Genomic DNA, 13711 nt, shown 5'->3' on the forward strand with positions numbered 1-13711 from the left:
GAGGGTGAAGAAAATATGGGTGAATGATACATGGCAAGAGAGAGAAAGAATAATATGAAGAGGTCGAGGGGTCGAGAAGAAAGCTAGTGGGGAATTCCTAAGGGCCTATTGCAAAAACACGGAAGAGACCATGGGAGATGGAAAGTCCGAAGTTGAGGGACTTGCAAATATGATGGCATTTTGCAGAAGAGGATAAAGTTCAAATGGGAAAGCAAAAAGAAATGGGAAAGTACATTACTTCCTGCATTGAATTGCAATTGAGTAAGAAACATAACGCTTCTCTAAAGAGAGTGTATGTCCTGGTGGTGGAGGTGTTGTTGCCTAAACTCGAGCATCGAAGAACCAGGCGAAAGTTGATCACAGACGAAAATGCTACATGTCCCCACTTTTTTCACAAGTAAGCTACTATAAGGGATCCTACAAAGCTCAACTATTTCCAAGGGCGAATTACATTCCCCATTTAGAGCAACCATGTAGAAAATAAACCAGGAAAGAAGCGTCGAGGCCATGGGTAAATGTTGCCCTTGGTAGAGAGTAGGAATGATAAATCAATTGATGTTTATAATGCTTGAAATTCCATTGAAGGCTGATTGCATGTAACTCAATGTTATGACTAGCATGCTCCAACCCAGAGATTTAATGATTGTCAAAAGGGCGTGCTGCGATGTCTCCTAGTCCTTTGGCAAGGTGGGTCAACGACAACCCAACCCCTTCCTTTTATCTTGAAAAACACCCCATCTAGGTTGAGAGGTCTCTTTGAACACATTGTTAGCATGAATTTTTGAGAGGGGAGTTCAACAATAGGCTCTAGCTAGAGGATACCGGGGGGGGGGGGGGGGAAGAGTCAAGGAAACCATAACTAAATAGTAGATAAACAATTTTATTTCTAGACCGTTAGACATGAGAAGGGATAACCACCAAGATTTTGGAAATTAGATCAGGGATTTGACTACAAAGCAATTCTAGGCACCTGCTCATAGAGACCTTGTATACTGGGATACCATCCTAGAGTATGTGGAGCATATGCACAATGAGCTGGCAATCACCTTCCATGAGGAGCTTTGACATTCCTTGGGAGTGGGCAATTTCAAGTCCAGAGGCGATGGCCATAAGCTTAGCCACATTGTTGCTATTGATTCCAAGTGATCCAAAGTATATATAGATGGATTGGCCTTCATGATCACATATGATACACCAAATTCCAAAGGGCCAAGATTGCCTTTAGATGCCCCATCAAAGTTTAGCTTAAGGAAGGAGGGCAATGGGGGAAGCTAGGTTAAAGGGCTCACATGGAGAGGGGGATGGAAGAAGAAGGTGAGGAAGAAGGAGGTGGGGGGGGGGAGAGGATTTTGGCTTCACTACAAGAGGCTTGCCAATCTTTGGGGAGACTAAGAGAGGGAAAGAACAAGCTCCTTGATATTCGAAAGAAAGGAATTCCAGAGGGAGTCAGAGGGAATGGATAATCCTTTGAATATTCTTCTATTGCACTCTTTCCAAATTGCCTAAAGGAGGAGGTCAGGGGAGAGAGTCAATATAAGGTTAAAAATAGTGTTGGAGAAACCCTAAAAACAACAACTAGCAATAGTGTTGAAAATTACTTAAAACCTTTAAACGATGAAAAATTTAATAAATAATTTCATTATTAACTAACAACTCAATTTTAATAGGTTTATTTACCTTCCTTTAAATTAAAATAAAATAAAATTTAAGTAATCAAAATACCTAAAACATTTATTTATTTTACGGTAGTGAATCAATAACTCTTTGGAGTAATTTGGGCTAGACCCAATATCAAACCTACCAGTGGTCATTATAACACCAAGAGTATATCCAACAACTAGTGTGCCATATATACTAAACATTTAATAAGAGTGAAAGTCTACCTTCTTACATACCACATCATTTTAACATAATTTTTTTTGAATAAGAATCAATCCCATCAATCCATTCAAATAATAGCTATTAATAACTATTTTTTACAATTAATAAACAATTTAATCATAATACCACTTACCTTATTAAAAGAAAAAACTACTTAAACCTCTTAAACAATAAAAATATAATAAATAATTTTCATCATCAATTAACAATTCCATTTCAATTTTGATAGAACTAATTTCAGAAAATGATTTATTTTTGGGAATTTTTTTGCCAAAATTTAATAGAAATTTTTAAGAATTACAAAGTTAAATTATTTTATTTGCAAAATTCAAATTACTTTACTACTTAAACCATTTAAACTCATAATTCTTAATAATAATAATAAAATAATAAAAAAATTTGAAATTTCTATCAAATATGGTCTATTTCTATCAAATAACTTTATGAACAACAAATTGAACCCATCCAAAAATCAATTTTTTTTTTTATAAATACAAAGTTGAATCCATGTTTGGTAATCCGGACTAGAGAGATTCCACGTTGAGATCTTATTCTGTACAGTAATCCGGATGAGAAAGACTAACCAGAGTTATTAGTGGATGGACACATATATTGGTAATTTCATAATTAACATTTCCACTTTGCTGTGATACCTGAAGGAAACAGAGAATACGTTTAGCTTTTGCAGAGGAGAGCCCCAAAGGGTGCAGGCAAACTAGTCTTTATTTGAGGTCATCTTTAACAGCAGAAGCAAGGGCTCCACTCCAGCGATCAAAGGCAATCAGGGATGGCTTCTTCAGATCAGGGGAGGGTAGCGATCGAAGAGGAATTGAACAAGCTGACGGTGGAGCAGGTGAGGCAGGTGAAGGAGCAGGTGGATGGAGAAGTGGGTCTTCTTCAGGACTCTCTCAACCGCATCAGAACTGCTGCTGTTCGCTATGAAATGGCTTCCAAGGCTCTCCACAATCTATCTGTCCACCCTGCTGGTTTTTCCTACATATCCTGAGCATTTTTCTCCTAGCTTCTTATTTTAGGACATCATCTTATGCCCATTTTGATCTTATGCTTTACACCCACTTCTACTCGATGAATTCAAAGGGATTCGACTGGTTTGAATGCTGTATGAGAATTCTATATGAATACACAACAATAATTCTTTTTAACTCCATTTATTGAAATGCTTTCTGTTGCAGGAAAACAGATGTTGGTCCCTCTGACGGCATCATTGTATGTTCCTGGGACTCTAGATGATGCCCACAAAGTACTCATTGATATAGGCACTGGATATTATGTGGAGGTACTCACAGTCATTCCTCCCTTTAGCCTTTTTTTTGGGGTTTATGTTTTATTTCTGGACTTACTTTGGTCTATTTTTAGTAATGGCTACATTTTACTTGATATGCCACTAGTCTTAATCTTCATATTATAAGTTTCCTCAGTTTTGAAGGGAGACTGGAAATGATGAAGGCCATTGTAGTAATAATATATAACCAAAAGAAATTCAATATATAAAAGGAAAGTATCAGATGCAGCTTTCTGTTGTAATTTAGTTAAAATGCAAAGTTCCATCCTCAGTTATCTATTATTTACCACGAAACGGTCTATGAACCTGTATTGGCAATCAATGGCGATGGATACATAATGCCATTTAAATATATAATGCCCATGATCTTTGCATGGAAGATGAACTTGAGTGTTTTTCTTCTTCTTTTTTCTTGTGTTTCTGTTGATTGAAAAAATTAACCACATATGTCAACTGGGCTTGTTGGGTTGGTGAATGTGGGGCGTTGTTATTGCCCTACCACGTTCAAATCTCACCAGCAACATGCTTCCTTGTGGGTTCCTTGTGCTTGTATTTGTGTTTGGGATCAGTTGAGTGTTTTGGTTAAATTTGATGGGAATAGAATCCTGCTACCTGTGACTGTTTAGTCAAAGGTTTCCAAACTGAACGTTACACCAGATTGATAGGGAACAGACCCTATTGGTCATCATATTGTGATAAGAGGAAGCAAACCCTGCCTGTCCGTGTCTGCTTAGCCAAAGGTTTCCAGATTGAATGGTACATTGGATTGATAAGGAACATTCCTCATTGGTGGTTGTATTGTGATAACATGAAATTATCCACATACGACATCAAAACCTCCCCGACTGTGGTGGAGATGGTAAAATTTCTACCCTGGATAAACCAACGGGCCAACCTTGCAGTCAATGTCTCAAATCATTAGTCTGCTGGAGCTACAAATACAAACAAGTTACCGTACCTACATGACAAGCTTCAAAAGCAGGGCTAAGCCGAAAGTAAAATCAAAATGAGTCACTACGAATATAAGCCCTGAAATGGCAAAAATCAGTCCTGAAATAAAAACATAATCATTTAAAGTATCCAGGTCATAGCTCTTTACAACTGGTAGGTCCATTTCCTTCCCTGCCACAATGATTCTGACAGTGCTTGTACCCCAACTGCCTTCTTCGCTTGGATTGCCTCCCCATAGAGGACATCGACCGCTTCTGCTATGTTTTGTTCTTGCTCTGGCCTTGCCACTGTGGATTGTCTTCTAGTAGATCTGACCCCATTTTTGGTATCCTGGTGGGTTCTTTCTTATTGGCTTGCCTGCTCCCAGATCATCTTCCCTGTTAGATCAGTTCAACTCTCTGCTTCTTCTCGGCTGCTGTTTGTGAAGGGCGTTATCTGCTGGTAGTACATGCAGCAGATCCCTAGAGCTCCAAAAACCCAATCAAATGGGTAGGTCTGGCTTGACTTTGTTTGCCTGTGCACACGTCTGAAGAAAACTTGGGTGAATTGCATGCTTTTTAAATAAAAATTGAAATCTAACTGGGGAGATCCCACCATAAATCACAGAATTATGGAGTTACCAAATACAAAAGTGAGTTTCCACTATAAGCTTTTGGCAGGGAAGTGTGAAAATTGAAAGGGAGTAGACTATGGTTTTGGTGTCTTTTAATAGGGTTGCTGTTGAACCATGGGTTTGTCTGAGGTAAATTGACTCAGGGGTAGAACCAAAATAAGTCTAACAGTGTTTCCTTCTCTTGATGAAGGGGACACGAGGAATACCTATAAGTTTTGGTGACTTGTTATAGGGCTGCTGCCCAATTTAAGTGCGATTTAAGGATGGGAGTGGCTGACCAAGCTCAGGTTAACTTGTCTGAGGTGCAGAACCAAAACAAGTGCAACATTGTTTTGTTCTTTTGACAAAGGGGTTACCTATCCCCACTTGATATGTGAACACAAGTGGAAAGCAGAGACCAAAGAGAGAAAATGGAAGAAAGTTTAGAAAAATTGCTGAACCATACGTGCTACACTCTTCATTAATAGAGTAATGATGCCAAAAGTGTACTGGGCATCAGTTGCATGCAGGTGTCAGGACTCAGACTGTCAGGGGAATTACATACAGATAATAATTACAGGTTGTCAGATCAATTACATGCAGCAAAATAATTATAAGCGCTTACAGATTCTCATAATATTCTCCCTGCTTAGATGGAATTGCCCCTAATAGTAATTTCTGCTGGTCCAAGAGAGTACATGCTTTCCTATGAAGTATGAAATGGTCTGTTGGCATCGTGCAGTTGGGTTCTTTATATGAACCCATGTGTCCTATTTTGGGCATCCTGGAAGATTCTTTCTTATTGGGTTGCCTACTCCCAGATCATCCTCCCTTTAGATTGGTTCAACTCTCTGCTTCTTCTAGGCTGCTGTCTGTGAAGGACACATGTCATTATCCTAATTCTTTTGAGTATGCAGTTTTATTTGCTTAGGGGCTTAGACCATGTTAACCATACCACACGGTGCTTCCTCATGCACAGGACTTTCCTCCAAATATGTAGAACATGCCTCGAACCAAGTGTCCTTGCTCCGAATGTCTTAATGGTGGAACTTTCCTCCAAGATGTGGAATGCACCTCGGATAATGTGGTTTGATGGTAAGTCTACTTGGGCGAAGCTCAAGAGACTGTGGTTCAAATCTCATTGAGTACACTGACCTGCTGTGGTGGCAGCTAAAGGAATAGATTCCCCACCACCGCCTTGGTGGCACGTTGAGTCTGCTCTTGCTAAAATCATAGGATCTTAGTTGGATGTACCCTTGGTGTTATAGAGGCAGCTACGAGGATTGGTCCTGGGTCTCCCATAGATTAGGCCTGGCAGTTACCGATTCACCATGTGTCAAAAAAAAAATGTGTAATGCTCCTTAAATTTGCTTTACAATGATTTTAAGGCCCCATTTGCTCCAAAATCCCTTTTGCAAGGGATAGATTCATGGCCAAGCTGTCACAGTGCTCCCTTAAAATGGAGTGTTTGTCTTGAAGTGATTTCCTTTATCCAAAATAGTGCTCCAAGCTAGGGCATTCCTTCTTCTTTTGAACAAAATATTGCTCCAAGCTAGGGCATTCCTTCTCCTTTGAACAAAACAATGCTCCAAGCTAGGGTGTTCCTCCATTAGCTCTCTTCCTTGCCACATGTGAAGTGTTCCTACTTTTCACAGTATTTGGTTCCTTAAATTACCATAAATCATACCCTAGGGCCCTAATATTGTAGGGCATTTATGTTTAGTGCTTGTTTGTTGGATTAGTCACCGCTCTGATCGTGGGTTGACTTAGGAACAAGGCTTCCCATCAAACTGCTATTGGACTCCAAGGATCTATTGTGTTGTGAGAGAAGAATGGCCCATGAAAAAGCAAAATGAAATAGGCATTTTTACGAGGCAACAAATGGTACTCAGTGTAAACCCGTTGACATTGATTATGATGTTTAACCTGAATGGGATATGAAATGAGGGGCACAACAGAGGCATACAGCCCGTGGGATTGACTTGGAGACCTCTTGCATGAAGCCTAAATAACTCAACCACTCAAGCTAGCCCACTAGGCTATATATATATTTTTTCAAGGAAAAGCTTATAGGAAACCGTAATTCGGCATTTAGCTGTAATTTGTGATGGTAGCTAGTGTAAAACCGTTTACATTGATTATGGCCCTTGACTCGGTACTGATGTCAAGTGAGGCATGTTAGCCTCACTCTCTTAAAAACAATTATAAATCCAAATAAAATAATTAATTAAATTAAATCATGAGAGTTAGTTTCTCAAACTAAGGAACTAAGGACTTTAGTTAGGAGGAGATATTCTCTCCAATTAGTTCTCCTAAGTTAGTATGTAGTTGAGAAATTGTCTCAACCAAGTTGGTCCAAGATAAACGCACTATCTTAAGACCACTTGCTCATGTATTTAAATGTATTATTAAATTATTTGAAAAAGAGAGAATTACATGAGCATGAGAGACCACATGATGTCTCTCTGCCTTTTCCACCATGTCTGGTTTCTATGTTTCTGAGTGTGTATTTTATTAAGTTTCCTTCATGTGTGTGTTAAGTTTCTTCATGTGGTATCAGAGAGATCTTCAATTGGTATCAGAGCGGTGATTTGATTTATCATCAGAATTTGATGCTGGGACATCATTCTTTTGTTGTAGCACAGCTCCACCGGATTCTCTGAAAATCTCCTCATTGGAATTAACCAAAACTATATTGGATCGCAGATCCAATTGCAGTTTTCATGTGACCTTGTTTCACACTCGGATCCTCGATAAGAGCTGCTCTTTTCGTACTAATCGTACCCTGCACACGGTGCAACAGAGTGCAGTTATCATTCCGTACACATGCTTCCTTCATGAGCCCTCAGGGATCCATCATGGCTTCCTCTCTTGAATGCCAAGTGAGCATAAACATTTTTTAACTGAATTGTACGGGTGCATTCTCGGTTGTAACTGACACCCTAATTTGAATTGTTAAAGTGAATACATTAAGTCAAGTAAGTCTTCAACTGAGTCATCAAGATTGAACGTGTCATTTGTATCTTGGGTGCATTTTCGACAGTGTTTGACACCCTTTCCCTTTTTCACAAATCATCACATTCAGTGAGTACATTCAAAAAATCACAAGTGTCAGTAATCAATCAAGCATGTTCAAATGAGCAGCTGAAACAACATGCATGGGTGATTGACCTCAAGACATTTTGTATGAAGCTCAAAGCACTCAACCACTTGAGCTAGCTAAATGGATATATGTGTGTGTGCTTGTGCCATTTGTGTGTCATTTCCCATCTCTACTGTATTTGGCCTTTTGTGAAATTTGTCATATCCATATTTTACAAAGAGAGGTAATATCTGTAGTCCCCTAGATAACATCACATCCCCCATACCTCTTCAACAACTTTCTTTATTTATTCTTCTCTCAGACATTCAATTGTCTTATTAAATTAGTCATTTTTATGGACACTACATTTTTATTTGTCAGATGACAATTTCTAGTTTCTTAATCATATATTGCAACAGAACAACTATCAATTCTCTCAGAATTTCTTATTTGGAATGCTAACTTCCAATCTCATGCATTCTATTTAACACAGTGATTCTACGTAGTTTCTCATATAGTATTGCTTGCACCTGTTCGAGTTGGTTCCTCTATGAGTTGTTAGCTCTGGGTTGTACTTAACTAATCTCTAACCAAGCACTTTTAGCTTTTTTTAGCATAGTTGGTTAATTCCTTCCTATCCCTTACTTCTGTCCCAATTCCAATCTAGATTAATAGCCAGAAACCCTTTGTTGAACATATGTAGAGAAGGTCAAATGAAGGGGATTTCACATGCAAAGAAAACCTTGCCCCAAAGGTAAGATAGCATCTAATTATCCTATAAAGCAGGGAAACTAGTAATCTTTATATCTCTCCTCATTGTCTGTGGCACATGAGAACTCATGGAAAAGCATGTTTATTATAAAGTTTAGAGTTTAAACGCATCCCCCACAGTTAACCCACCTTTTGCATGTCAACACTATCATGTAGAGAACTTTTAGCTGACATTGCGTTGCTTCTCAACTGTGCAATTTTGTTTTATTAATGGTCTTAAGTTTCACTATTTGTTAAGAATATCCAATTAACAACCTGGCACCTCACACCTTTTTCTTAGTTGCTTTGGAAAGGTTTGTTTTTAGGCAGTGGATATGTTAATGAATCTCCTTTCTGATCCTGTTTACAATATTTTTGAAGCAGATGGCCCAGTGTGACACGTTAGGATTTTCTCTAACATGAAGCTCATTTTCTGATACTGTAATAAGATTGAAATGAAGTTGTTTGGCTTAACTTGCAGAATTCAACATTTAAAAAAAGCTCAGATTGGCAAAAAGAAACTTGAGTGAGAATTGAAAGAGTTTTATCAATTTTAAAATTCAATGTAAATATGTCTTCAAACTAAATAGATGTTATGAACTGCGCACCTTAAAAATAATAAAAACACCTTGGGCCATATATTAAAGCCCCAGTAAACATTCATTATTAGGGCCTTAATATAGGGCCCACGGGCCATAAAAATAGACATGTTACTCATTACAGTCCAATTTGCCTAGACTTATGCTCTCCTTGTCTTTCCTCTTATTTTGTTGTCTTTGTCTCACTAGTTTTTTCCTTTCTCTTAAGTGAAGATATCTGTTTATCTGCTTCAACATTCTAAATTCTATCTTGATATTTTCCCTTTTTTTCACTGCTTTCTTTTGTTTGTTCATTGCTTTCTGGATTCTGCTTTTCCTGTTTTGATTTGTTCTTGCTATCGCCATTTTTAGCTGATTTTTTCACATTTTCTTGTTCTTTTATCATTTTCCTTTTCACTTTGGGATATGATTATTCAAGGTTTAAGTCACCTCATAAGGAAGATGCCTTACTGATTGTACATTCTACCTTCTACTTGTACATACTCTCCTTGGTCTGTACATATTATTTCTGATTAACATAAGTAGTATTTTTGCAAAAATAAAAAATAAGCAAGGTGTGGGTTAAGGTTAGGTTTATTCTTAGTTTTTCTCCTTTTGTGTTTCTTCTAACAAAAAATATGGGTCATGTCCTGGGGTTCTCGTTATGGTTTTGGGTTGCTTCCTATGTAATATTTTCACTGCAGGTGTGAACCTGCTTTTTGTGTCTGCTTCTCATTCGTTGGCAGTTAGTGTGCAAACCTGCTAACTTTGTTTTTGAAACGGAAGAAAAGTTTTTTTTTAGTTTGAAGTACTCCATATTATCAAAGTCAAAGAACCCCAAATTCTAGAAAGCCTTAACTTCGGCCCCATTTTGGACAAATGTATTGGTGGCTAAAATTTTATACCGTAGAAATTTGATAAAAGTCTGAAGTTGATATCTTTGTTTGGTGATGTCTATCTTGTGTTGTGACGACATCATAGATCTGCAGTGAAAACTTCAGCAAACTCTAATCTAGCCAAGCAGAACACTAATCTGAGTAGACAATATCAATAGGAGCATGTGTGTGTGCGTGAGAGAGAGAGAGAGAACCTATGAACAAGAGAGATATGGTTCCCATAAGCTAAAGAATCATGCCCATAGGCTCACAAATCCATCACAAGATTAATACAAGATGATAGAAATGAGGCATGAGTTGTGTATTTATACACAAACTCATGAGGTATGGTGTCTTCCTCCTTTAGGGGGTTATGGGCTGACCTAAATGTTCAAGCTATCTTTATTCATCAAATGTAATGTAAAATAATGTTGACTAGGTTGGCTCTTAAGCCATAACCAATTAATGAGGACACTTAACCATAAATGACCTAATGAGAGTATTATTGTCATTGCAACAACCCCCGTTAATCTTAGCATGTGGACGTGAATAGGGATGATAAAGTAGAGGAGTAGTGGGCATACTCAGCTCGGTGGAGATGCAGCCATAGCTGAAACATAAAGGAAAGTGCGTATGAGATGACCCAACTCAAATAAATGCATGGATGGGTATATGAAGATCCTACCATCATGAGAGAACTGCCCAACTCTTGAGCAAGTGCCATCCGATAAGGAAGTGATGAAAGGAGCCATAAGAACAAGATAGAGTATAGTTAAAGGGTATATTCATATTGTAACTGGAAGAAGAACTTCTGTACTGAAGTAAGAAGGAGTGGGTATATGATGACCTAACTCAATACAAAAGTAAACACACTAAGTTGAAAGAATGCTACCACAAAAATCCTTATCTGTTGGAGAAAATTGTCGTTGACCTGCCCATCCAATGGAGGAGGGTCGGAAGACATATCCCGTCATACTATGCACCTATTGAGAGAGTGGTACTGCTCAATTGCTTATCTAGTGAAGGATTATTGGAAGAAACAACCTATATAGAATTGAAGAATGCAACTGTTGATCTGCTCAACTGCTAGAAAAAACTGTCACCGACCTCCTCATCCAATGGAGTAGGGTGGGGAGACATATCATTGCCATACTGTTCATCTACTAGGAGAGTGATACTATTGAATTATTCATTTGAAGAAGTGTTAGGAGAGACATTCTATATACAAATGACGAATGTGGCTACTGATTGACTTATGTTGGAAACAACTAACAATGACCTGCTCCTCCAATGAAAGAGGTCAGAAAGATATATCCATGCCATATTGTGCATCTACTAGGTGAGTGGTATTGAACTGTCCCTTTGAAGAAATGTCAAAAGAAACATCCTATAATAGAGAGGAGATAGCAGTACCCACCTTAAAAAAGATTAACCATAGGTAAAGTGATGATTTTTGTGTAGCATTGGGAGGTACTCCCGCCAAGAGGCCTTCACAGTCGGCCTAGAAAAATTATCAAAATTAAAATAAAATAAATTTTATTTTTGGGATTCATTTAGGCTCAAAAGGGACAAGTTGGCCCCACCATGAAAGGGTGTGCCCCTTGGGGTAAATGCACCCTTTTGACTTGTATATATATAGATGATGTGACACTTCATTTGATCACTCACTCATCATCATCTCTCTTCTATATTAGCCACACATGGGAGTAGATAGAGGACGAATTTGGCAGAAGTTTGGACTTGGATTTTTGGCTAGACAATCTGGATTTGTTGTAAACCTTGCTGAAGAAAATATCTCCTAGAAGAAGAGTTTTTGGGTTTTCCCATGGAAAATTTTGTTGTCTCTATTGTGCATGGCTTCCTCTTTATGATCTTATCTTTTTCGTTGCATTGCTGTTGAGATTTTCTGTGTATAATTGCTCAATGATATCAATTGCATAATGATAAATTATTAAAGATCATTAGGTAGTAATTATTAGATTAGAAAATTGGTTTCTACTGTTCATCTTGTAGAAAATTCAACATGGTATCAGAGCCTTGTTAAAGGAGCAACCATTGAAGATTAACTTTAGAAGGAAAGCCTTAGCCTAAAGGAGGACAAATTTGTGGAGGCCAAAATTGTTTGACTAGTTTGGGAGATTTGTCCAAGAGGGAAACGTCGAATTAGAAGATTTGTGAAGATTGCCCTAGCCGAAGTTTAGCAATGAAGGCAACTAGATCAGGTAGATCGAGCCCTATTTTGAGGGGCAATATAGCAGATTTGAGGTAGACAAAGGTCTGATCGAGGAGTCGAGTTTTGGACACTGTTACCCACTACCTGTGGGTAGTATGCATAGGAGAAAACTTTCTCCTAGATTGTCCTCAGTCGACAACCAACAACCCCTTGCAGCCACTAGATAGCTCGATGTGCCACTATCTTTGTCACCTAAGCCAGCCATGTGGTCCCTCGCCAATCTGTTATGATCATATGTTTGAAGGTGGGCCTCCCGGCCCCAAAGGTATGACTTTTCATTGGTTTAGTTGAGTAATTTTGTTTATTTGTCATGGACACTTTTGGGCATGGATTGGTTGAGAGATTCGGTGGAAAGAGTGGGTTAGGTCTGTACTCTTATCTCCTTTGCTCGATTTGATGGTCCTAGTCTCGTGGTATCTCCTTTACAGGTTATTAGCCTTAGGGTTGGCACTACATGAGAAATCCTGATTTTGGTTGCGTGGTCCCGCTCCTCGACACCATATACATCACTCCCCTCCACTCACTTTCACCCCATTTCATCACTTTTCCCATCTGGGTCCATATTTGTCCACTGGGTCCACAAAGGGTTAGCCTCCCCCTCCCCTTGTTGATAATTTGGGTCAGGCCTAGAACGATGCCCCAAAGGTTGATGCAACTAAAAGAAAAGAAAAAGCATAATTGGGCCACTCTCAATTGGAAATATACCACAAAATGCAAAAGATGGTCGGGACATACAAATTCAGCACATGGGCAAAAGCCAAACATGAGCTCTACCCCTTATCTATGGCCATCACTTTGGTTCCTATGGGTCCTAAATGAGCCCCCTCCACATCAAGGAACCCATGATAGTCCCAACCCCTAGTGGGCAATGAATCGCCCCACCTCAAAAGGGGTATGCTATATCCCTCACATCATGCTCTCATCCCTTGGAGCCTTGAGCAGTTATGAGAAAAAATCAATCAAAAGCAAAAGGCATATGGAAAAGACTGGAAAAACAAAGGCCGGGGTAACTCATGTACCATGATTTGCTCCCTCCTACACTCATATACCCAAGTGTGGGCTTCCCTTATTACAACTACCCTTGTACCATGGCATGTGGCTTGGAGCTTTCCCTTGATCCCCACTAAATACTATCATTATATCACTTGCCACTTACCACTTGATGGATGTACCATGGACATGTCACCCCCCTTTAAATGCTGAAACCACCTAATAAGTTATTTGGTTAATCCCCGTATTAAGCTTGGAGACACTTGTACATGCCAAAACCCACTATGGAAGGGCATCCCACCATGAAGTGCCCAATTGATTCCATGATTTGTAAGCTCTTTTACTTGATTATTCTAATGATTTGTTGTATTGGAGGACAAGGGGAAGCATTGGATCTTATGCAGGATTGCAGGTGGGTCTCCATTTGGGATTTGGTCACCCTGTACGGGGTCCAATCCCTCCAGAGGGCCACATTG

General features: G+C 38.9%; 1 protein-coding gene across 2 annotated transcripts in view; it reads left to right on the forward strand.

Moving 5' to 3' along the window:
* The first annotated feature begins 2427 nt into the window (after window positions 1-2427).
* PFD5 (prefoldin 5) overlaps window positions 2428-13711 on the forward strand; it is a 128172-nt gene continuing 116888 nt past the window's right edge. The window contains exons 1-2 of one of the 2 annotated variants that reach the window (XM_089396135.1): window positions 2428-2867; window positions 3075-3178. In XM_089396135.1, coding sequence (XP_089252261.1) covers window positions 2669-2867; window positions 3075-3178 — 303 coding nt within the window. In that variant the 5' untranslated portion in view covers window positions 2428-2668. The remainder of the gene's footprint in view (window positions 2868-3074; window positions 3179-13711) is intronic. The other variant, XM_089396134.1, reaches the window with a different exon arrangement.

The sequence above is a fragment of the Pinus tabuliformis genome, chromosome 1_2, assembly GCF_031772625.1.
Source record: "Pinus tabuliformis cultivar Carrire ecotype Pingquan chromosome 1_2, CPIR1, whole genome shotgun sequence".
Lineage (NCBI taxonomy): Eukaryota > Viridiplantae > Streptophyta > Pinopsida > Pinales > Pinaceae > Pinus > Pinus tabuliformis.